Below are 24,542 nucleotides of genomic sequence, written 5' to 3' on the forward strand. Positions count from 1 at the left end.
AAGCATAATAATAGTGGAATGTTATAACTCAATCATGGTAGATTTGTAAGATATAATTCTAACCACCACCCCTACTCCCCCATGGACCATGTTTATGAAATTTAACACTGATAATGATAAATTTGTATATATCACAATTAGATATAATGGTGATTGAATGCATGCATATGATATATTACTGAAATGTTGTGGGAAAAACATAAATCCCTACACTCTCACAGACTAAGAGAAAAAGAAAAGACAGAAGGTACTAAAACACAGAGTGGTTTATTCCTGGTTAAAGGATCCCTGGGAGTTGGAATTAACACAATGCCAGTGAGTTTTTGAGAAGTTTAGGGTCGTGGTAATGTCTCCTAGATTACTATGATTTTTTGATTTTCAGTCATTGAAAGGTGACAGTGTGGTATGCCCCAAAGAGACAAAATTTGAAGAACTTTTAAAGAATTCACTTATCTTCGTGGAGCTTCCAGTTAGGCCATTTACTTCTGTGCTGTGCTGCTGTAACCTTCTCCACAACTGCGTTCATGGTGACCATTTCAGGAAAATAATTAAACTGTAACCCTTTGAGGACTCGGACCTCATGCACATACGCATTTTTATGCCCTAACATCTAGAACAAATAAAATTTGAACTGAATTGCGGTAAGTGGTAAGGTATTTGTATCTCACAATTTAAGGGATAAATTATAAGTGTTATAGACATAGAAGACGGGAGAGGCTCAAAAAAGAAGCCACAGGAAGCCCACTATTCCCAGATGGAATTTTACTAAGTTTGTAGCTTAAATGTTACATCGGGCAAGTTAGGATTTATGGAATCTGGTGGTGAGCTCTTCAGGTGATTAACTCATCAGTTTGAAATAATATAATATGCAAACACTTTGTGGGAAAAGTCAAGCTTACTCCGACTACATGTTGGGATTGTAAAGGCCTGGGTTCCAGTGAGGACTGTTTCAATTTGCTGAAGAGTGAACCGCATGGCCTCTGCAGCCATCAAGCTTAAGTGTCAGGATTTTCCCAGTATTGCACCGGGGGAGCTGAATCTGGTGGTGGCAATTTTCCAGGGGCTCCTGCCTGTATTAAGTAGTTTCTTAGGCGAAGGAACCTTTTAGAAATTGAGCCCTGTTTCATTCTTTGCTTCTCTAGTTTTTATTTTGCTTGGTCAGAGGTTGTTCATTTTTATCTGAAAATAAGACCGACACAACGCATGTAGTTTCTACCAAGGACAGAGAAGTACAAGGACCATTTGTCTCCTGGAGTGTACTGTAACAAAGGCATACAAAGAATTGTTTTCTGGGCGAATTAGAGGTAAAAGCCACTTTTGTTTCTTCTCTTATCAAGTGATGAGAAGAGGAGGGCCTCAGATTTCGATTTGAGCTCCGCGTTGTAGTCTCAGTGGATTCAGCGAAGAAATCCCACAGAAGGTCACACAGGTGAACACTTTCCATGCTTGGAGGATTGAGGTTTTTAAAAAGGCTTTGAAGTTAAATCAACAGTTTTAGAAGAAGCTCCTTCCTTTACCCTTCCCCTTCTTCCTCTTCTTTTCATGGAAAAAACTTCCGGAAATTAGAGTGAGACATTGTTATCATTATGTGGAAACATTTCATTCTATTGCCAGAAGACCTCAGGGAGCATATCAAAAGCAAAAATAAAACCTTAAGCAATATGAAATTCTTGTTTTTGTTTTAAAATATAGCTTTCTCCCCCCCCCCTTTTAATGCTGCTTTTGATGTCCTTTTTTCTCTCTCTCTTGCTCTTTTTGGACAGACGGCTTTGAAATGATTTGAGAGGGCTTCCTTCCTTTTATTTTTTTCTCTTAACCCACAGATGAGCGGTGTTGGACACTTATAAATCAGCTCTAGTGCCTGAAAAATGTTTCCAGAATATTGCTGTTGTTGATTTTTAAAATAGACAAGAATTAGTAAAGTTTCAATAATATAATGTAGTTTAGATGAATGCCTCAATTTACTTATATAAGGTCTTCAAAATAATCATAATGAATTTTAAGTAATCATAATGAATTTATGTGAAACTGCCTCAGATCATTTCTCAAAAGGTAAACTCCATGGGCCCCTAGGTCTAGAAGGAATATGTTTGCGTTTTCTATTTTAATTCGATGTTGAAAGTTACTTAGGAGGATCATTTATTAGTTAAAATCTGTTTGGCTTGCTTATACATTTGGGCTGCTAACTGCAGGGACAGCAGTTCGAAACCACTAACCACTCCTCTGGAGAAAGATGAGGCTGTTTACTCCCGTGGTTACAGGAAACCCGCAAGGACAGATCTACCCTGTCTTACAGGGCCACTAATTCAGAACCGACTCAATGCTAGAGGAGCCAGAAAAAGCTTATTGGGAGTCAATAGGATCTAGTGTTTAATTCTCACCCCCTCCCCCAATTTTCTCACATCTTAGTGTTTTTCATGGTTGGGCCTGTACGAGAAAAAGTTGCATCCCAGGAATACTTCACCTACCTTGAAGCATTTTTCTTTTCCTCTCCAAGTAGTTCATCTGGGCAGCTTGTGTCTTGATGCTTAACTTTCTCCCTGCGAAGGTCTGAATTTAGTTAGATAACTGCAATGAAAAAAATTTAACACCAATAATCTGCAAGATGTTATTACCACATGTTTTTCATAAGCAACACTCCCACATTTATAATGTGCCTGTCTGTATCATGTGTGGCAGAGCATTATTAATAGTGTTGAGGGGCTGTGCATTTGGCAAAAATATACAGCGTATGCTATTTGTGTGAAAATACAATGGTAGTTGACAATTATTCTTCTCAGGGTAATTCAGGCTACTTTAGCATCATCTCTTACTGAAGCTTTGTGGAAGAATGATATATGACAGTACATCCAAATTGGGCTGATGTGTCCCTTTAAAATGACATTGAATATAATGTTATTTTGAGGGGAAGAACGATTCTATAATAGAGAAGTTCACGTGCGATCACCAGGCCAGCACGCGAGGAGAAGAGCGCGCAGCAGCATTGGATCTCCCAGGATTTCATTTCTCTGCTTCTTGTACGCGGTAGCTGACTGTGGAGTCGGAATCTGAAGTATGCCTTTCACTTCCTCCCTTCCTCTCTACAGTTGTTCCTCTGTTTGCAGGAGTTTTTCTCCTTCACATTACCAGAACATCTTTCTGACGATTGTTTTCATCGTTTAAACATTACTCGGTATTATCATTCTGCAAACTTTGCAGTACATATGCCACCTTTTATTTGCAGGTAGTCGGTAAAACTCCTTACTTGACCGCTGCTTTTCTGGTAACTACACGCCTTAAGCCATTACATGAATGACACTCATTTGCCTTTTCTCATGCAGTTATCACAGCTGTTCACATGCACCTTAGTTTTCACACCCTTAATTTTTTTTCCTTTTTGTTTCATACAATTCAGTTTCAAATGATTTACATTATTTGCAAAAGAGGGTACAGTTGATTTAATTGTAGGTATTTTCCTTTATACCATTTTGTTTCATTCAAACTTCGGTGGTTCATTTTTAATTGAAAATATTTATTGCATACATTTCAAAAATAAAAGGGTTTGAGGCAACTGAAACGTGAAACATATGTGGATCGGAGACAATAGGTTTTATATGATACAGAAATTAATGAGCAGGAAATAAATATGTCCACCAGAGAGGGCGGGACTAACCTGCTGATGGGAACTGCAGTGACAGCCGAGTGATGCTGTGTTGTCCAGTGGAAGGTACACGGGCCTGAGGGTGGACATGTGACTGTCCTTCCCATGCTGGGCAACTCTTGTTGTTAGGTACTGTTGAGTTGATTCCAACTCGTAGTCACCCAGTGTACAAGAGTGCAGAAGGCAGCTTGGTCCTGCACCATGCTCACAATAGTAGGGATGTTAGAGCCCATTGTGGAAGTCATTGTGTCCACTACATTGACAGTCTTCCTTTTTTTATTTAACTGACAGAGTTTCACCATTCTTTCTTCTAAGCAGTGCTCTGGCTGTACTTTTCCCAAGAGATACACTTTTCCCAAGAGATACCCAAGTGATCTTACACTCTGTGATGTATTAAATGTTTTTGCTGATGCTGTCGTGCAAAAGCTTCAATTCTTCAGTGTCTATACTCATTGTCTTGCTTTCATATGTCTATGAGGCCATTGAAAATGGTAAGTCAGACACATTTTCCAAGTGACATATTTCCTCTTTAGCACTTTAAAGAGGTCTTTTGCAGTAGATTTGCCCAATGAAATATACCATTTAATTTATTGACTGCTGCTTCTGTGGGTGTTGATTGACAATCCAATTAAATGTAATCCTTGAAAACGAAAATATTTTCTTCATTTTTCATGATGCTGTTTGCAAGCATTTGTTTTTCTTTATGTCACCAGGTCAGCCATTCTGAACCTCACTCTTATTATCTGTAAGATAACTATTATGTTTATTTCCTATTCTTGCTGCAACAAGCTACCACAGACTTGGTCGCTTAAAGCCATACATACATTTATTCACTCGATTATGGAGGCTGGATGTCCGAAATCATTTTCTCTGGGCAGAAGGAATTAGGGGAGAATATGTCCCTTGCTGCTCTGTCTCCTGGTGGCTTCTAGCTTTCCTGGACCCATGGCTGCATCACTTTAATATCTACCTTTGTGGTCACATTGCCTTCTCCTATCTGTGTTAAATCGGACACTTGTGATTCCGTTTATGGCCCCCGGGGAAGATTCAGGAGCTTCTCAAATGCCTTAACTTAATCATATGTGTAAAGTCTGTGCCCAGTAAGGCAGCCTTTACAGTTTCCACAAACAGGGACCTGCTTGCTGCCTTTGGGGAGCATAATTCAACTATGAACAGATATTTAAGAATTAAACACAGTAATGGAAAGGCATGCAGAAATGTAACTTCCTTTGTTTCTATAACTTTATTTTTATCACTTCTGACTCTTGGTGCCTTGCCTGCTTAGCAGCAAACTCTTGAGCCTTCCATTATATATTTGTTTTCTGGATTCTCAGTCTCATTGGGGGCACATAAGTAGTTCAGCTTCTGTGAGTTCAGATTTTAAATGTTCCAGAACAATTGAAGGTCCAGACTCACCCCTCCCTTCATTCTCCCCAAACTTTGGTCAGTCATGTGAGTCTCGAGGGATATTCCCACAAATCTTTTATTTTATTTTCTAAATCTTTCTATTGGGGGCTCGTACAACTCTTATCACAATCCATGCATGCATCCATTGTGTGAAGCACATTTGTACATTTGTTGCCATCATCATTCTCAAAACATTTCCTTTCTACTTGAGCCCTTGGTATCAGCTCCTCGTTTTCCCCCTCCCTCACCCTCCTTCCTTCCCTCCCTCACCAACCGTTGACGATTTCTAAATTCTTATTATTTTGTTATGTTTTACACTTTCCGATGTGTCCCTTCACCCACTTTTCTGTTGTCCGTCCCCCAGGGAGGGGGTTATATGTAGATCCTTGTGATCTGTTCCCCCTTCCTCCCCGCACCTTCCATCTTCCCTTACCCTCCTGGTATCTCTACTCTCATTATTGGTCCTGAGGGGTTTATCTGTCCTAGATTCCCTGTGTTTCCAGCTCTGATCTATACCAGTGTACATCCTCTGGTCTAACCGGATTTGTAAGGTAGAATTGGGATCATGATAGGGGTGGGGAGGAAGCATTAAAGAACTAGAGGAAAGTTGTATGTTTCATCAGTGCTATATTGCACCCTGACTGGCTCGTCTCCTCCCTGAGACCCTTCTGTCAGGGGATGTCCAGTTCCCTACAGATGGGTCTTGAGTCTTCACTCCGCACTCCCCCTCATTCACAATGATTTGAATTTTTGTTCTTTGATGCCTATTCACGCAATTCTTGATCAAACTCCTTTCGTCATATTGTGGAGGAAACTCATACTACTCTGTAAGCTAATGGCCTGTATTCTGTAGTATGTATTGCAAAAACCCTTCTGTTCACGGTCCCCTCCTCATCCTTCCATGTTCTTTCAGAAATGAAGTACTGCAGCTGGTATGGGTTCATCTGCTGAAGGTTATACTCAATGATTGCTTCTCCACCATGTAGGGTACAGGCTTCGATGGGAAATCAGAACTCTCCGAAGGCCACACTCTGATTTAAGCTATACATTCCTGCTTGAATTCACCCATTTTTGTTTTGGTTTTTTTCATCATCTCTCCATTCCAAAGGAGTTCTAGATCTGGACATGGACAAGGTGTTAGGCCCTTGGAAACGATATCATCCATGAACTACCTAACGCCTTCTCAATCTCCACTCTAATCTCCCTCCTGTCCCTTAACAATATCTCCTTTCCTGGCCTGTGGGGTGTGGCTCCCTGTCTCAGGCAATGGAGGATGGACCAGCCCTGAGTCAGCTCTAGCGATTGCATCTGACAACAATTCATAAAATCAACCGTGTTCCTCACAAGCCAAGCATATGCCTCTCTGTCACTCTCTTTCTCTCTCTATTATGTATCTTGTGGGCAATCACATGTTTGCTCTTAGTGGTAGAGGAGAGGAAATGTGCACAAAGACACACACATTGGCAAAATACCTTGCGCCTTTGTTAATATTGTGAATTTCCCCTCTAGAATAATTGTAAAGGATATAGATTTATTGTATAGGACATGTGTACCTGTGTCTCAGAGACTTCAGAAAACCACTGGGAGAAGGAGGCAGCAGGAAGGATACACAGGTGGGTAGTGATGCACATTTCCCAGTCAGCATCTTTGTGATCACTGGATCTCCTCCCATCTCATGCCTCTTTCAGACTTCCAGCCTCATCAATGGGAACGGAAGCCCTCCAAGTACTTAGGCCAAGAACTTTGTTGTCTTCTGTGGTTCTTTCCTGGGTTTTAGTCCATATCCATTTTATTAGCAAATCCTGATTTGGCTCTGCCTTAAAAGTATTTCCAAAATCTGTTTATATCTTTTCATGTCAATTGCTACTATTCCAGACCAAGCCTCATTACTTCTCCCTTGGCTAATTGCATTAGCCCATTAAGCTGGCCTCCCTACTTTTATTCTGGCCTTTGAAAATTGCATCTGCATTCAACAGCCAGTGTTATTAAATAAAAAGATAAGTCACTTCGTGTCACTCTGCATAAAATGACTTCTCAACAACCTTAGAAGAGAAGCCAAAGTTCTTGCTCTGAGCTTTACATATGAATCAGTGAGAAAAATAATCAAGAGAGAGGCCTTATAAAAGAGGGCTTCAAAAAGTTCTTGGAAAAATGGAATTAAAAGATAATGGATTTTTTACCCCATGAGCTTTTCAAAGCACCTTCATATAATCCCGCAGCTCATTTTCAGTACTTCTCTAACCTCTTCTGGTCTACCAGTGCTCTGTTTTGCTCATTCAGCTTCAACCACATTGATGTTCTTGCTGTACTTCAAACATGCTAGGTTGGATCTTATCTAGTATCACCTTTGTTCTTGACCTTCCTCTTGGTAGCTACTTGGCTCAGGCCTTCTTCTCCTTTGAGTTTTTGTTAAAACATTACTTTCTCAATGAGGCCTTCCCTAGCAGGCTATTGAAAATAGATTGATTTCCCTTTGCTCTCAGCACACCCTCTCTCTTCCCTGCTACCCCCACCCCATAGTGTTTCTTGCACCTTTTAAGGTTTACCTTTTGTTTTCTCCTAACCTGGATGCCAGCTCCGTGAAGGTAGTGCATTTCGATTCTCCTGTCTACTAAAACGTCAGACTTCCAGCCTCATCAATGGGAACGGAAGCCGTCCGAGTACTTAGGCCAAGAACATTGTTGTCTTCTGTGGTTCTTTCCTTGGTTGTAGTCTTTCCTTGTTCTAGCCCTTCGGTGAATGTTACCAATTCCTGAGTGACACAGATAGTTCAGTGCTTAACTACTTACCAAAAGGTTGATGGTTTGAATCCACCCAGAAGTGCCTTAGAAGATAGGTCTTGGTGAAAGGCCATCCCCTTGAAAACCCAGTAGAGCTGCTACGTTCTGCCGCATGGGTTACCAGAGTTAGAATTCAGTCAACGATCACTGATAACAACAAACATTACAGGCCTTCAGTGGGGGTGTTCAATGGGTGGATGAATGAAATGGTATCTGTCAGACTGTAAGTTTGCATTTAACCCATGGTAAGTAAGAAGTAGATGCGCTTTCTTTAAGCTGAGTGACTAGCTTTCTTTTAGCTGTGCCATGACCATCCAGGTTGGGTTGAAAGAATAAGAAACCTGATGCTAGAAGATTGGTTGCTGGTGTGTGAGGTAATGGCCTGCATTGGGTGGAGGCAGTGGGCTAGAGGGCTATTGGTTATGGGAGAGACACTGAGAGGAGACAGATCAGGAGTGGAGGCAGAGACAGAGGCCCAAGTGAGTTTCAGTTCGACCTTTACTGGAGAAGTGACAAACAGGACACTAACAGTCACACACAGAGGGACTTTTAGAAAGAAAGGGAATTTAGAAGGAGAAAGAAAGCAGCACTTGAACTGGGACCTGAGATTTTAGCTGGAGTTACAGTAATTAGTTTTGAAACGGTAAAAGAGGAAAGAGTTGAGCCAAAGTCTGAGTCTTGTTAGGAAGAAGATGCAACGGGAGCCAGTTATTGAGACTGAACAGGAGCAGTCTGAGTTCGAAACAGACCCCCCAAGTGTTGATCTACACTTAGCTCTAACTCATCCATATTCATAGAACATTCTTACAAGAACTTCCTTTCAGATGAATAAGCTTCTACTTAAGTAGGACATTACTCTCAAGGGTCCGGGTGTTGTAGGTCACAGATCACTACTGAGAATTGAATTTCAGAGACACAGATGCTTTTCAAAAAGGTTCTTGAAGCATCTAAAAAAGCAGAGAATCTTTACATTCCCCCCAAAAGGGCTTTATATGCTTTATTTCAGTCTTTTCCATTTCCTGATTTGCCTTAATTATGCAATTGTTTTCAACCCTTTACTGAAGTATACCATACATTATGCAATGTGGACCCGTCCTCTGTGGACATCCTGGTGAAATCACAGATATTGCATATCCCCAAGAGACCAACAACTCGGTGAAGAAGCAGACTGACTCATAGCTCAGTGCACTCTCCTGTACCCCCACCCACGCTTCCTGGGGTCCAACAACCTAGACTCATGTTGCCTACTTCAACCTGATGGACATGGAATCCTATGCAAGCAAAATGGACTCTCTGAGTCTGCCTTCTGGTCATTGATTCATTTTCAAGATTAGCATTTGGGAGATTTTCAATTTATGTTATTATGAACATCACAACTTCTTACTAATATAGCAATTTCCCGTATTATGTTTACTTCTCTAATACTGCTGCACTTTACCTAAGTGACTTTCCTATTGTCTTTTTACCCTACCCAATCATTGTCATAACCAACATTAACTATATTTTCTTCAATTTAGTTTTGAAAGTATGAAGTACCTTGAAAAATTAGGTTTCTTAAAAATTCATATTAGCTTGCCTTTAAAAATATATCATTTTTAGCATCTCTTTTAATTTTTCTTAACTATTCAGATTATACATCTTAGATGCATACTGAACCTGTCTAAATTCTCCCTAGTTATTGAGTTGAATTGTCCCGTTTTGAAATCATATTTTTATTTTGGTGACATGATGAGGTGGAGAAACAGAATAACTTTCATATTCTTAATGCATGTTTGCAGGTTTGTTATCAAAATTTTAAGTTACAAAGCAATAAAAGGAGACCAAGTATTAGTTAGTAAAAGAGTCCTGTTGGTATAAAGATTAGGTGCTTGGATGGTATCAGAAAAGCTGATAGTTCGAACCCACCCAGTTGGCTCTAAGGGTGAAAAACCTGGCAGTCTACTCTCAAGATTGTAGCCTAGAGAATCCAATAGCTGCCAGGTCTGTTCCTATTGGAACTGGGTCAATATGGGCTGAAATCTGCTCCGTGACTAATGGCAGCAATTAGTAAAAAAGTGCACTGTGATCTTTTAGGTTACTCCTTTTTTTCTGGGTTATAGTTGGTTTACTGTTAAAATCAGTATTACTAATTCCAACTTGATGGGAAATTTCACTAGTCTTGCTATTTCAGAAGTGAGCTGATATTGTTACATTTAATAAGGATCCATGCATAATATTTTTATATGTATATAGTTGTATAAATGTAAATATATCCATACATCTCTCTGTCTCTGAATCTATGACATATTCATTAAACATTCTTTACAGAAAGAACAATAGAAGATCATGAACTAGTGATTGAAGTGCTATCTAATTGGGGAATGGAAGAAGAGAATAAGCTATACTTTAGAAAAAATTATGCCAAATATGAATTCTTTAAAAACCCAATGGTAAGTGAAATTCCCAGTAATGATTATAGAGAAAAAATATCAATTAGATTTTTCTAACTTTTATTTTGAGAAGGGAGAATCTTCTCTGTCATTCTTTAGTTGGCAAATTGTACATAAGGTGTCTGGTATTTAAATTATAGCCATGTGTCTTCTCTAACAATATCTACAGCATCATTCTGAGAAGTTCAGATACAGAAGAACTATTTTTAACCATGCTGGTAAAATCTGATATGAAAAAATTATAAAATTAAGAAATACTAAGAAACCTAGTTGTTAGAGCTATTACTCTCTTTTATTCCATTTTGGAGTAAAACCAAAAGGGTTAGGTATTTGATTTGGAGAGCGGTTTATTATATTCAGACATATTACAAAAAATACCATACTTACTACTTTTCACAAAGTTTAGGAAATTTAAATTAAAAAAGCATTCTGAATCTAAAGTGAAATCAAGTTGGCAATTGCTGGTAATATTGTAACTTGGCCATAAATTTAAGATCGACACGAAGCGTGTTGTTGTAAATGATTTTGTTTTCATTGCAATAATTACTGAGCCAAGTTGAAATGAGATAAGGACCAGTGCATTATCTGGTAAATACCACTTTCCGTGTGGTTCTCTGTAAAAGACAATAAATGTCTGTCACATTCTAAGGAAGACTGGGGATGTGGAGAAGTCACAAAAGCCTCTGGGCTCATTATTTTAAATTGTTTTTGTCTCCGCAGCTGTAGCATATTTTTGCACTAAGTTTGGGATAATTGGATTGAAATGATCCTTTATAAAAAATATATGATACACACCATAATAGAGTATTTTCAAACCCCGAAAGACCCCTTATGTTCTCTTTCATTTTAACTGGCTAATAGAACCATAACGGGATGATCTTTGACAAACTAAAAGAAAGCATTCTAATGAAAATTAAATAGAATTAGAATTTGAAGAGAAAGTGTTTTCTTTCTTGTAAATCTTTATTAAACCCAGCAGTTAAAAGTCACACCGAAAGAAATATGGATGTATGCTCGTCTGTTATTTAAATAAGGCTGGGCATTCATTTTATAGACCTAGGACAGTTGTTCTCAACTGGGAACGGTCGATTTAGCAGTCTGAACATCTGCAGACATTTCTGGTTATTATAACTGGTGGGAGCGCCAGTGGCTACAAGTAAGGGATGCTACTCACTATCCTGCAGTGCACAGGGCGCTCCTCGGAATCACAATGTCATAAACTGCTGCTGGAAAACGCTGTCCTAGAAAAGGTATAGTAGAATATGGTTGTCCAAACATTTCTTACACTGACAATTACTGGAGGGCAAGCAAGGGATACTTGTTAAAAATCCAGCACCCAGGACCTACTCAGGCCTCCTGGGTTGTATCAACTCCAGGAAGAGGCACGGGAATTCCTATTTAAATTATGGCTCTGGGTAGTTTTTATAGCCAAACAAGTTTAAAAAGGGGGAAGTAGTAAATAGGACTGGGCTTCCAGGACCCTGGGCCTAGGTTAATTTCCTGCCCCTCCCCCTTCTGGGCTGTGACTTTGGACATACTTATTAAGAGGAGGGGTCAAGTGCATTGCCCAGTGTGGGGCAGTGTTAGGGAGCTCAGGACAGGGAGAACAGCATCATCTGCAGTGTGGGCAATTCGTAGACACTGCTCCAGAGCGTCCCATGAACAGTCTGTCTCCTAAGAGTGCAGAAGTTTGTATTTTCAAAAACACTTTGGGAGACTTTTAGGCACGCTGGTTTAAACACATTGATTTGAAGACTTTTTGCTTTGCACGACTTGATTAGCTGTAACTGAACCTTTTCCTCGCATGGGTATGGGATAACTTAACGTGAATCTTTTTGTCAGTATTTTTTTCCAGAGCATATGGTGTCTTTTGCAACTGAAACCAATGGTGAAATATCCCCCACACAGATTTTGCAGGTACAGTCTATATTTTATTCACGATGTAGCAGAAATGGAGGGAATTTGAGATCCTTATTTTTACCTACTCCGATGCCGAAATGTTATGCTGTGGATGATTACTGTTCCCTTGGAGGTAAAACTACCAAGGGAACAAAAACAAAAATCTGAGGAACGAATGCCTGAAACCAATAACCCCCAACTAACAATGTTTTCCAATGTACAGCTTGGCGCCTAAATAGATTCCACAATGAGGGAGGATTAAAAACACAAACAAATACTGATATTCTTCTTAATTTTGGCTAATGTCCTGAGGATTTTAAACATTTTAAAATGTGTACCAGGAAAGGAAATTAGTGGAGCTTTGCTCTACAGTGTGCTTGAAGATTTTTCCTTTGCAAAAATGAGAGTTCTCAATAAAGTGTAGACATTTTACTATTATTTACCTGGTGCTTGTTTTATACTCATTCTCTGGATCCTAGTTTTGATAAAACATTTAGCAATTAAGTGCATAAAAGGATGGAAAAGATCTCTGTTTAGTTTAATTTTACATTTGTGTCACAGCTCTGATGAAAATACTTGCATACAATGGTGAAGTTTTCTTAGCTGAATTAAGAATACCAGTTACCTAATTAATCATCTTGATTTAGTGTCAATTAGGTTCATTTCTTCCAAACCGGGATTGGCTTGAAGTCATTATTTTCTGAGAAAATTTCATTACAATAAGCAAATGACCTTAACTATTTTTTTAAAAAAGAAGTTTAGCTCAATTTCATATCAAAAGATCTGTGGTGGTTGTTAATAAGCTAATGTTAAACAATGTCTTCTTAACAGTGGGTGTTGGAACTAAGCCGTGGGCATCTCCAAACCCCTTCAACATTCTGTGATCTTTAATGAAGAAAACCTTTAATATTTCTGCTATAGTTATTGCCTTTTAAAATATTGGGTAGGCATATCTATCAAAGACTTGTTTTATATGAGCTTTTTAATAGGTTATATTTTATTTTAGCGTATCAGAATATTTTAGAAACATGATTAGTCTCAGGAGATTTTTCTCAAAACTGCTGAGGTTTTACGGAAAATAACAGTTGGCGGAATATTACAGTGGAGGATGGGTGGTGGGTAGTGCTGGTGGTGGCGGTGAGCAAAGCTTCTTGGGCCCCCAGATTTCAGCTCTCTGAAGGCTCCCGTTACTGTGTTAGAACAAGATAGTGGGTTGGATTTTTCCTTCCTCCTCAAAATGCTCCTCTATCATACTGATAATACTTTTATGTTAAATTATAAAAAAACAAGAAAAACCGTAGACTTTGGAATCCGATAGCCCTGCATATGCCCCTGACCTCTTCTCTCCACTGAGGCAGTGTTTTCAATTTTTAAAAGATTTCTCTTCTTTCTAGTGCGACCTCTTTGACTCTCCTTTTAAAATTTAATTGGCTTGATTTAATAACTTGGAAAGCACTCAAACTAAAAAAAAACCCACTAGCCTGTTTTGCATGTCAATTAATTAATAGCTGTGGATCATTAAATTAAAATTTTTTAATCATTTTATACTGAAAACAAAACAAAACAAAAATGTATCTACCATCAGCATTTCCCCAGAGTAGCTTTTAAAATGTTATTGCTTTAGCAGATAATTTCTCTTCCTCTCAGTTATTCCATTTTGCATTTGTTTATTCAGAGGGTTTCTGTTTTCCTCTTTTAATGAGGCACTAATGCATTTCCACCATCTCATTAAGGAAGCTGAGCACAGCCACTCCGCGGTGCCTGCTCCCCCTTGTTTTCCTGACCAGCATGTGCTTGCTCCCTCAGTTCTTTATGACTGTGTAACCAGCTAGTCCTCAATGTAGCGGCCTGAAATGCTTCCTCACAGTTTGCTAACAATTTCTGTGCATCGGGAATGTGGGAAAAGGCAGGTGAGCTTGATGTACATGGACTTTGGCTCTGGATGGAGTCCCGCCTTCCAAGACGCCCCCTTTTCCGCTCCATGTCTGCCGTCTCAGTGCTTACTGGTCTCTGTCAGTGTCCACAGGCCTTTTTCCACCTCCAGGGCCGTCCCCGTTGACTTGAGCTTCTACCACATGGTAGTCGCTGGAGTCACATTTCTTTGATGCGGCAGGGACTTCTAAAAGTCAAGAAGTCGAAGCCACCAGGCTGGTGACGGCCTACCGTTAGAACTGGTAGAAGAGTGTTAATTCCACCGTATTCTTTTAGAGCAGTCGCAGCCTCACCCAGGTTCAAGTGGGTGGAGGAACAGACCCCACCCCTTGCTGGTTCTGTAGCACCGGGCCACGTGGCAGAAGAGCCTGTGCGATGGAACGAAGATTGTTGCAGTGTCCTTTGGAAACGACCACTCGCCATAGCCACCCACCATTGAGAGCCGCAGACAGCAGAGAACAGATGGTTTCCCTTGCTCTACTCTAGGAGAGGAGAACTTGACTTCACTTCCCTCTGAACAACTGACATCAGGATGGTGCTTTTAATTATTCCCAAATGATGCTATTATAATAGTAACTGTAGATGAATGCAAATTTTTCAATGGGTCTTCATATGGCTTATAATTTTCCTTATTGTCCAAGTACTGATTATGTAAGAAACTATATTTTGACGAACACATTTTTGTTTGGAACTTGCCTCTCTTTATCAAAAGATTATCTGACTTATTTTTTTTCTTATGTATACACAGCTGACCCCTGCAATACATAGGCGTTAGGGTTGCTGACCTCCTACCTTACGTAGTCAAAATTCCTCAGAGGATTTTTGATTCCTCCCAATGTGACTAATAATAGTCTACTTTTATTAGAACCTTACTGAAAACCTAAATAATCAATTAACACATGTTTTATATACATATTGTATATGGTACCCACATATTAGCTGCAGTTTTAACCCAAGTTAGAAAGGTATTTTGCAAAATGTGCAAGATTTGGGGGCCACTGGTGTGGCTACAATGTGGAGGCCCCATTTTTCCTTTCCTTTTCCCCACAATGGCCCTTAAGCTGGACTCGTTCATTTTAGATTGGCGGGCAGCGGCGGGTGCACATGTTAATCGCCACATCAAGCACTTCGACTTCTTGTATGTCATGACTTTGCTTCTTGGGAGCTACTTTGAGTGTCACTAGCGACCGAGTGGTGTTAGCCATTACATTTATGGTATTGCACGACACATGGTGAAAAAATACACCCGACCGTAAGAGATCTCTTTCAACTGTGGTATCACAGTTGCAGGAGAGACTCACTTCACGCGGAGTTGGTGTCCGTCACTCGGGTTTTCTAAACCATCGGTGAGTAAGTGAACCTGTGTAGTTAGAACTTGGGTTGCTCGAGGGCCAACTTGTTCTTTCATTTCTGTGATGGTGTAAATGGTATCAATGCTGTTTGAATTTACATGTTCCTATTTGAAATCTTGACATTGTGATAAGGCTACCATGCCCATTGTTTCATAACAGTATCAAAATGTTTAATTTTTCTACCAGATGTTTCTCAGTTCAAGCACATATCCTGAAATCCATGGTTTCTTACACGCAAAAGAACAAGGAAAGAAGTCCTGGAAGAAGATTTACTTCCTTCTAAGAAGATCTGGTTTATATTTTTCTACTAAAGGGACATCAAAGGTAAGTTGACATGACAGTGATGTGTCTTGAAATGGAATATGAGTTTTGCATTCAAATGGGTTTTACTTTGTTGTATTTGAAACATGATTACTTAAATCCAAGTTTTAAAACATTTCATTTGGAGTCCAAACATTGAACAAATCGATTCCAAATCTAATAAACATATCTCCTATCAGTTTCAGAACACATCTTTTGAGGGAATCTAAATACTCTGATTATAGTATCACTTAGACTGCTCGCTTCTAGTCCACATTTTCCCCTCTCCATCCTCTTTTTCTTTTATTTGTTAAACATTCTTTTTAGTGTTTGTTTTATCTTCTTATGTATGTTGTAAGTTCCTGAAAACTTGTATGTTGTGACGAGGACTAGGTCTGTGTATCTGCACATATGTGCACAATTAAATACATATGGATATGAAGGGCTTCAAGAAATTTGTGCCCAAATTTGAAATATTTTTAAATTATTTTACTGTCAAACTTTTTGAAGCACCTTCATGTGCACATAAGTACATACACACAGTCTGCATTTATATGTTGTCTAGTCTATGTATATTATGATTTGTAGTATTTACTTTTCATCCAGTACATTGATGCCTTAAAAGTAAAAATACTTTTGAGAGTTTTAATGAGAGGTTCTTTTAATTCTATTTCCATGTACAGATCATCTCTGGCTTAAAATGTATTCAAGTTACAACAAACCGCGCCTGCAGCCATCTGGGCTTGGTTGGGTTTTTTTTTTTTTAGTTGTTCAGTTTATCCGTAGTAATATGTGATACATACAGTGTTTCAGCCCTTAATTTGTTGATGCCATTCTTTGTAAGCACTTATGTAATACTTTCAAACTTAAAAGACAAAATATTGAATTTATAAAGATATTTATAATAAAAAGTAATGATAATGAAAAATTTGGGGGGGGAAAAGAAGATTCTCAATTGTTGTCTGAACTGACTTTGTTGGAATGGAGTCATTGGGTCAGAACAGAACCCGGTTTGAAGGCATGAACTACCTGTGTCTGGTTTTGCCAGATGGCACTGTTGTTCTTTATAGGCAATCTGTCATTTCTCTCTCTATGTCCTTAATATTTGTTCTTACTCTGGGTGCTCAGTAATCTCTTTACCATATTCCTAGATCTGTTAAAATATGTAATCTATTAAATTTTACTTGATTATCAGCAGATATTTTCAACTCATAAACTCATAGTTTTCTCCTGTACTGAAAATGTTTATTATTTACTTGACTTATTTCTTCTTCATTCTTATTATTTGACCCTTTTAAGTTTTTAGCAGCATTTTCAGATTTTGTTCCATAATTCTTAATTTCTTCCACATTTCCTATCATTTTTTATATCCTTGTGCTTGATTCTAGTGATTTCCCATCTGTATTTCAATTGGTTAATTCTCTTTTCAGCTGAATCAATTCTACTTTTCAAAGGAAATTTTAGTTTTTTTGTCTTACATATATATATTTACTTCTGAGTAGCCAATGGCTTCTCTGTTTTTCAGTTTTAATAGCATTATATTCTCAGTCCAAAGATGCTTTTCCCTGATTTGTTCTTTTGAATATTATAAATATAACAAAATTATTTTTCAGTTTTCTTTATTACTTCTTTACCCTGTCACTGTTGTCCCGTGTCACCAAGTTGGTTCCGACTCAGAAGAGACTGAGTCTGCTGACTCTCAGGGTGATACTTCTTTATCTGCTTCGTCATGTTTGCTGAGCATCAATTCCTTATCTAAGACTTGCCTGTTCCTTGTGTTACCTTGCAGCTATCTGTTAGCCTATGTGGATAGCCTTGAGGTTTTTTATTTTTTCTCATTATGGAACCAAGATTTAAAAAATTTGATTAGCCACAATTTAAAATATGCCTTTTAAAGATGTTACTAAAAAGCTATTAACTTTATAATGACATTAGTTTGCTATGTTTATAAATATAAAATATCTTCATTCTTAAATTCAAAAGCTTGAGTCAAGCCTTTGAAGAATGGCTAAAGTATAGGTAGATTGAGGTCAGAGGAGAGCCTTTCAGGTGGAAGAAAGTTGGGGCAAAAAACCTTTTGGAAGGTAAAATGTAACAGTAGGAAAGTACCACTTGATTAAATAGTTTCTATATATTTAACTTTGGGAAAACATTAAAATTTTTTAGACAAGTAGGTGAAGTTGACCAAAGGAGTGTCAAGGAGCGAGGGGGGCGGGGAGAAGATGAGGATGGAGAGAGAAAGAAGGAAGAGGAAGGACCAAGGGAGGCAGCATGGCAGGGAGAGAGGAGATAAAGGGGTGGGAGGAGTGAGGAGGGAGAGTAGTTGGCTATGTACATGATGACCTATTTCGGATGAGCACTGGAGTAGCGAGGAAAGGGGTGGACATAAGAGTGCATGCCGAATGACCAGGTGTGGTGACTGATTGGATATAAAAGAAGAGAAAATAGTCAGCTGCATTCTTCAAGAAAGAAAGAATCGTAAAGAAATGGAAAACTCTGTAGCAGAATAAGCAGGTATAGGATATTTTCTAGAAGTAGAAAGGTCGTCTTGGAGATCTGTTGGGATGAGTGAAACCTGTCAAAGAAAATCCCTAGAACACAGCAAATGGTGGAGACTACATGGCCGAACAATGATCCCAACATGATTATGGAATTTAAAGAGTAACACTTGGCCCCTTTCCAGAGTTTGCCTCGTTAGTCTTGCAAAAATCTCCCTTTTCCCTCCTCGCTGGTTTCCCTTGCTGCCGGTCTTGGGCGCCTTCTTTGCTGCCGGTTTGATTTAACTTGCGGTGTGAGTGGTGGGACGCATCATGGAATGGGTTTCCACTAGTTGACTAACCTGTCTTCTTGCACAAATGTCTAATTTATAAGTATATGACATTGTTGTATGACTTATAAGGATGCGTTAGACTAATCTTTCTTGGCTTTTTAAGCTGGTTTTCAAATTTTTCTATCATAAAAAATGTTAGGAAGCGCATGTGCCTGTTTGGCTAGTCGAGTCTTGGACATTTTTGTAACCATTTAGAAAAGCTCTTTCCACAGCGCTATCTCTTCATGTACAGAGTAGCATGTGAGAGTGTTTCTGCTTGTACTCATGGAGAGCAGTGGCTGCTCAGTCTCACCATCCTGTTTGTCTCACACTCATGCCTTCCTGGGAATAGACGATCGTGTTAGCTTTGCTCTCCACTTCGTGCATCTCTACCAGCTGTTCATGAAAGCCTGTCGCTCTGTCTAGTCTTTCCTTCGTCCTTTATCTCCATTCCTTCCTTGCCCGTTATTCACCGAAACACCCCTCTTCCTTCCACTGAGTTCTTTCCCTTCTCTGCAGCAGCCTTTCCCTTGGCGAGGCAAAACAATGCTCGCTGAATCTCTGTCCTTATTCCAGCCCCTCGCTTCTCTGAAGAGTGTGTGACATTGCTACTCATCAACACATAATGTTCTTCTCTTAAGACTGTGCCTAGCAAACTCGTGTTCCATAGCCTGGTCATGCACGTGATTACAAATTTGCCTTCAAAGGGAAAAAGCAAACCAAACAAAACAAGGCTGTTAGGTAGCTTCAGTGACATTACTACAAAAAGTTTGATTGTCCAGTATTTGTATGCCATTTCTACCTGGCAAGGAGATAATTTCCTGCTCTTAAGGAAGTCTCTGTTTATTTTTCTTTCTAAAGATATAAGCAACATAGACGTTAAATAAGCATTGATGCAAACCTGGGGTGTGTAGAGCTCTCCTCTCCAACTGTGCATCGGCGTTTGGTTTACTAACTGTTGCACTCCTCCTTTAGTTCTGTAATGCCACAGGCCCTGGCGTATCTGCAGTTCTGGAACAAAATTCAGTCCAGAGGAAGTGATGATGCCTTTCTGCCCTCCAGTGTTTCTTAAGTTTCCTCTGTGTCACACCACAATGACTCAAGTGCAGTGACTTGTATAGAGAGAGGGCAGGGATGGCCTTGTATTACCTTCATAGAAATCAAATATTGTTCACTAGAAAACTAGTTCCTACGAAGGAGTAAACGTTTTAAGCTGTGGCAATAAGAATATCTTTCTCCTTCCCCTTCCCTTACTGAAAGCATCCTACTCTGGATCTTTTAAAATAATTTTCTTTGCTGCCTTCTTTTCTCATGGAGTTACGAACTAGAGCTAGTCAGTCATCCATCTAACTGCCTGAGCCCACTGAGGTGTCTTACAGAGAGACTCTGCTGCACTACGTATTAGAAAGTGGGTAAAAACCAAAGGACCAAACCCACTCCATCTGGTTGATTTCTGCTACTCGTGACTGCATGGAACAGGGCAGAACCACCCATAGTATCCCAGAGCGATGAGTCATTACAGCAACAGGCGGCCACCTCGTTCTCACGTGGAGGGACAGGATGAAGAGTGTGGTGCTTTCCCCGCTCTGCTACCAGGGTGCCTCAGACATGGGATCGCTCCGGTCGAGTGCAGTGTTTCACCTGTGAATGTTGTGGCATCTCACCGCACCACTTCTCAACTTTTAATGTGCACGTGAATCACCTGCAAATCACATGAAAATACAGTTTCTCAATCAGTAGGTGATGGACGGGCCCCAGGAATGTGCACCTCTGTTAACCAATATTTAGGGTCGCAAGGTGTTTGAGAGCAACTTTGGGTTATATTTTCTACCCCAGCGTTAAGCATTTCTCCAGTGGTTAACCTAGCAGATGTTTAGGACCTGGTGATGTCCCCTAACCAACTCTAGATGCCCAGGACTTCCAAGAGGCATGGAAATAGCCATGCAGGATTCCATTTTGCCTGAAATGGACGCGTTCTGCTGCCAGGCAGCACCTGATGGTTAGTGGGCCGGCCCTGCTTTGTGGAGAGGAGGGTTGTGCCGCTCGCTCAGCCCTCCGTGCATGTCCCGAGAGTCGTCCTTTGGAGAGGGACACAAATGTGGGGGGTGGCCATTGTCAACCACGTCGAAATCATCTTCCTTTGCTCCCTTTGCTTCTTTAAACCGTTCTGGAGGCTCAGAGCAGCCTTCTCTTTGTTGAACTGCCGTCATTTGAAGCTCAGGTATGCCAATCATTTTGAAAAGCCCTTCTTTGCTGTCTCCTCTCCCTCAGATTCCTTGGATTGGTGACTAGAGCAAATCACTTTAAAATAGGAAGACAGGTGGCCGTGCGCGTGTGTGTGTGTACTTTCGAAGTTAAGTTGTAGGCAAGCGGCTACTTCTCAAATTTAATCAGAATGTATCCAGTTCACGGTTATTTAAGGATCTCATGACCTAGTTTGCATTTGCTTTGTTTTCTGTATACGAAAATTCCGTTTGGAATCATTTTCACCCAAGGTATAAACGATGTGATGTAATGGGAACACAGAAGAGAAAGTGTAAAAATGTGTATTCGTCTCGGCCCTCACAGCCCTGCCTTTCTTTTCGAAGGAACCACGGCACTTGCAGTTCTTCAGCGAATTTGGCAATAGCGATATTTACGTGTCGCTGACAGGCAAAAAAAAGCACGGAGCACCGACGAATTGTGGCTTCTGCTTTAAGGTACAGGCTTAGCATTCTCATAGACGAATAAAGCGAGCCTCAGCCTTTTAGGTAAGCTCGGCTTTCTTCTCATTTCTTCTTAAAAGAGGCAGCTTCCTCTTATCTCTAGGAGAATTTTAGTGGCTTTTATTTCAACAGGTGTTACCTGCACGATATGCATTAACGATAAACACTGTGCTGTGGCCTTCTAGCCTAACCGTGCAGGAGGGCCCCGAGACCTGAGAATGCTCTGTGCGGACGAGGAGCAGAGCAGGACGTGCTGGGTGACCGCGCTTAGACTGCTTAAGGTAATGGCCCCGACGCTCGGCCGGCCCCGAAGGGCTGAGCATGTTCCCCTTTCCAACCCCTAAAATAGTCCCGGGCACTGAACGGCTGGATGGGGACCACGAAAAAGAGCCACCGTCCTGTGTGGAGGTTGTTTGTCTCAATCTGAAAGGCAAACCTTTCCCGAGTACAGAAGGACCTAGTGTGTGTCGCCCTTTTTGCATGCGTGGACAAAGTGGTGCATTTCTAGACATACTCTGATGTTTAGTTTTGGAAGTCGCACACCTATAGCCGGTGTGGGTGCTTTAAACTTCTACGGAGGACTGAATTCTACATTTTTAAACCGATGCCACAGTTCCAATATGGGAGGATTCCCCCACTCCCCAGATTTAGCTTTTTATTGTGATCTGGATGAATGTATATAGAACGTATCAGTTTTCCATTCAGCAATTCATACCATTTTGTTTGACGACATTGTTGTTAAATCTTTGGTGTCAAATAGAAGGCTCAATATTTTTTGAGTCAGGAGTTATGATTCTTGCCTGGGGGAATGAAAATAACTTGTTACTATATTTAGCAGGAAGATTTAGATATTAATATTGGACGTATTAAAATGGGCTCTTTTATACTGCTCTGTAACTTACAGAGCAGTAAATGACCCTGTGAAAATTTTATGTCCCACTACTTCATTTAGTCTGAAGGAGATACTGTCAAACCTTTAATTGAATTACATTTTGTCCATGTTTTGGGTCCACTACCCATTGCCATTCTTAAATCTGTAATTTGTTAACCTCCTCTAACATCTTGTTTAAAAAGAAACCAGATAAAGAAGGGCCGAATAATCAGAAATAGTTGCCCTAATGGGCTGGGAAGCATGCCTTTATAACTGGTTTGAATGAAGTTTTTGGATTAACCGCGAACCTTTCTTCTTTTTTGCTGTTATGAAAGATAGCTACTGTGGTTTCTTTGAAACTCTCATCGATGATAATTACTTTTCAGAAGTAGTTGCTTTTGTTGTTCATTGTCATAAAATGTAAAGAAAGAGAGGCGGCGAAATTTATAAGGGACTTAAAGTCAATTAGTTTAGGGGGTAGTAACTAGGCAACTGATAGTGCACGTTTACACATTAGAATCGAGCAGCTCTCTAAAGTCATAGATACCCCAGCCCAGCCTTGGGAATCCTCTTGGATCGGTTTAGATTGGATTCTCTAGAGAAGCAAAACTAGTGACACTTACATAAGTCTATGTCATGCATGTATATCATCAGAGGAGATGGCTTACACAGTTGTAGAGGCAGGCACAATCCAAGTCCATGGGTCAGATGTCAAGCTGGAGGATTCTTCTGACTTGTGCAGCTGTAGGGGCTGATAAACCTGAGACCAGCAGGTCATATGTCAGACTTCTGGCTGCAGAAGCGAATGAAGTCAAGGATGGGCAGGTAAGATGGCAGGCTGCTGGTGACTCCCAGGATCAGCAGTTAAGACAGTAGAACTCTTGCTCAGAGTCCAGTGAATGAGCCAGATGAAGGAACCCAAACCAAACAGCCAAACTTACTGCCGTCATGTGGATTCAGACTCCTAAGAAAGAGTAGAACTTCCCTTTTGAATGTCCGAGTCTCTAGATCTCTATAGGACCGCACACCCTCATCTTTGTCTCACCAACCTTTGCTCAACAGCCCACTACTTAACCCACTATGCCACAAGAAAAAGCCAGTAGGCTTTTCCACTTATATTAGAAGCAGGCCCCATCCTTGAGGATTATATTATGTTAGTTCTTACCATGGGGGTTACTATGTCTTAATTGCCAAACCACTGAAAATCTTGGGCAAAGAAAGCTGACACAAATCCTTAACTGTCCCACCCAATGAGTGCTGCTAGGTGCTACTCTGACAGTTCCAGCTCAGTCACCTCTGTCCTGCACTATCACCTGTCCTGCACCATCCACAAAAGTGTTCCTAAGTTTGAGCCTTATTGAAGCCCCACTGCATGTCATAGAGGGTCTCCCTCTTTTCCACCGACTCTCCAAAATTATGTCCTTCTTCAGCAATGGGTCCTGATGGCATGTCTAAAGTAAATGAGACAAAGTATAGAGTCATAGAATATTTGAGGCTAAGAAAAGGGAATGTTGCGTATAGTTTCCTAATAGACCTTTTCCCCTATGTTAAATATTCTGCTTTTCTCTAACACACTTTACTTCCTTATCTGCCCATCAATAGGTCAGGGAAATGTTTAGATTCCTGTGACCTACTTCTTGGCTTATGTTAAACACCTACTAAAGACCTCCCAAAGTACAGGGGCAACTACTTACCTCTGTAGCTACCAAGGACAATACATTTTTTTTTTAAAGAAAGCAATCTTATTGGATAGGCAGTAGGATTGTCACTGCAGATAAATAAAAGGCAGCCTAACAGCATGCACTTGTGGAAGTATTGGCTTTAGGTAATTAAATAATCCTCAGAATGAATCTGGGTAGAAATTAAGTTCCTCTGTCTTTTGGTTGAAGTTATAGTGTGTTTAGATCTAATTTAAATAAGTTTCATCAGGCCCAAGAGATATCACTTATATTAAAAATTAGGTTCTCAGAGATGGAAAACAGCTGCATGAAAGCAGCACAGAGAGCTTTGCATAAGTGTGGGATTTTAATATTAAGAGCAAAATCTTGAAAACAATAACCACTCCCCAATGTTGCCTGATTACAAAATGTGTCCACCTTCCTGAAGTTGCTGTTAATAAAATAAATTTTAGTGTAGAAAAAGCTTTGTTGGAATGTTTGAGTTGGATTCACCCTAAATGTCATATTAGATTCCATGATGCTTCTTTGATCTCTTTTTCCCAAGACTAACTTTTAAGTCCATTATGGGCCCTCTAAAGTTTTATTATTGGTTTCTCCATGTCTGGAGGAAAGGAGAAATGTAGAGAATCAAAGGCTCCTGGAAACAGTTCATCCATTAAATTAAAGGAACACTAGTCTCAACAGCCAGAGACCAGAAAAACTAGATGGTGCCCAGCTACTGCTAACAACTGCTCTGAAA

The 24,542-nt window shown here is 40.0% G+C and overlaps 1 protein-coding gene across 5 annotated transcripts in view; it reads left to right on the forward strand.

The window, feature by feature from the left end:
• GRB14 (growth factor receptor bound protein 14) overlaps positions 1-24,542 on the forward strand; it is a 74,285-nt gene that overhangs the window by 34,008 nt on the left and 15,735 nt on the right. For 4 of the 5 annotated variants that reach the window (XM_045298648.1, XM_045298650.1, XM_045298644.1 and 1 more), the window contains exons 3-7: positions 10,135-10,256; positions 12,099-12,173; positions 15,626-15,763; positions 21,137-21,247; positions 21,439-21,534. In XM_045298648.1, the coding sequence (XP_045154583.1) occupies positions 10,135-10,256; positions 12,099-12,173; positions 15,626-15,763; positions 21,137-21,247; positions 21,439-21,534 (542 nt within the window). The remainder of the gene's footprint in view (positions 1-10,134; positions 10,257-12,098; positions 12,174-15,625; positions 15,764-21,136; positions 21,248-21,438; positions 21,535-24,542) is intronic. The other variant, XM_045298645.1, reaches the window with a different exon arrangement.

The sequence above is a fragment of the Echinops telfairi genome, unplaced genomic scaffold (assembly GCF_000313985.2).
Source record: "Echinops telfairi isolate 266 unplaced genomic scaffold, ASM31398v2 ScPeMD7_4;HRSCAF=17, whole genome shotgun sequence".
Lineage (NCBI taxonomy): Eukaryota > Metazoa > Chordata > Mammalia > Afrosoricida > Tenrecidae > Echinops > Echinops telfairi.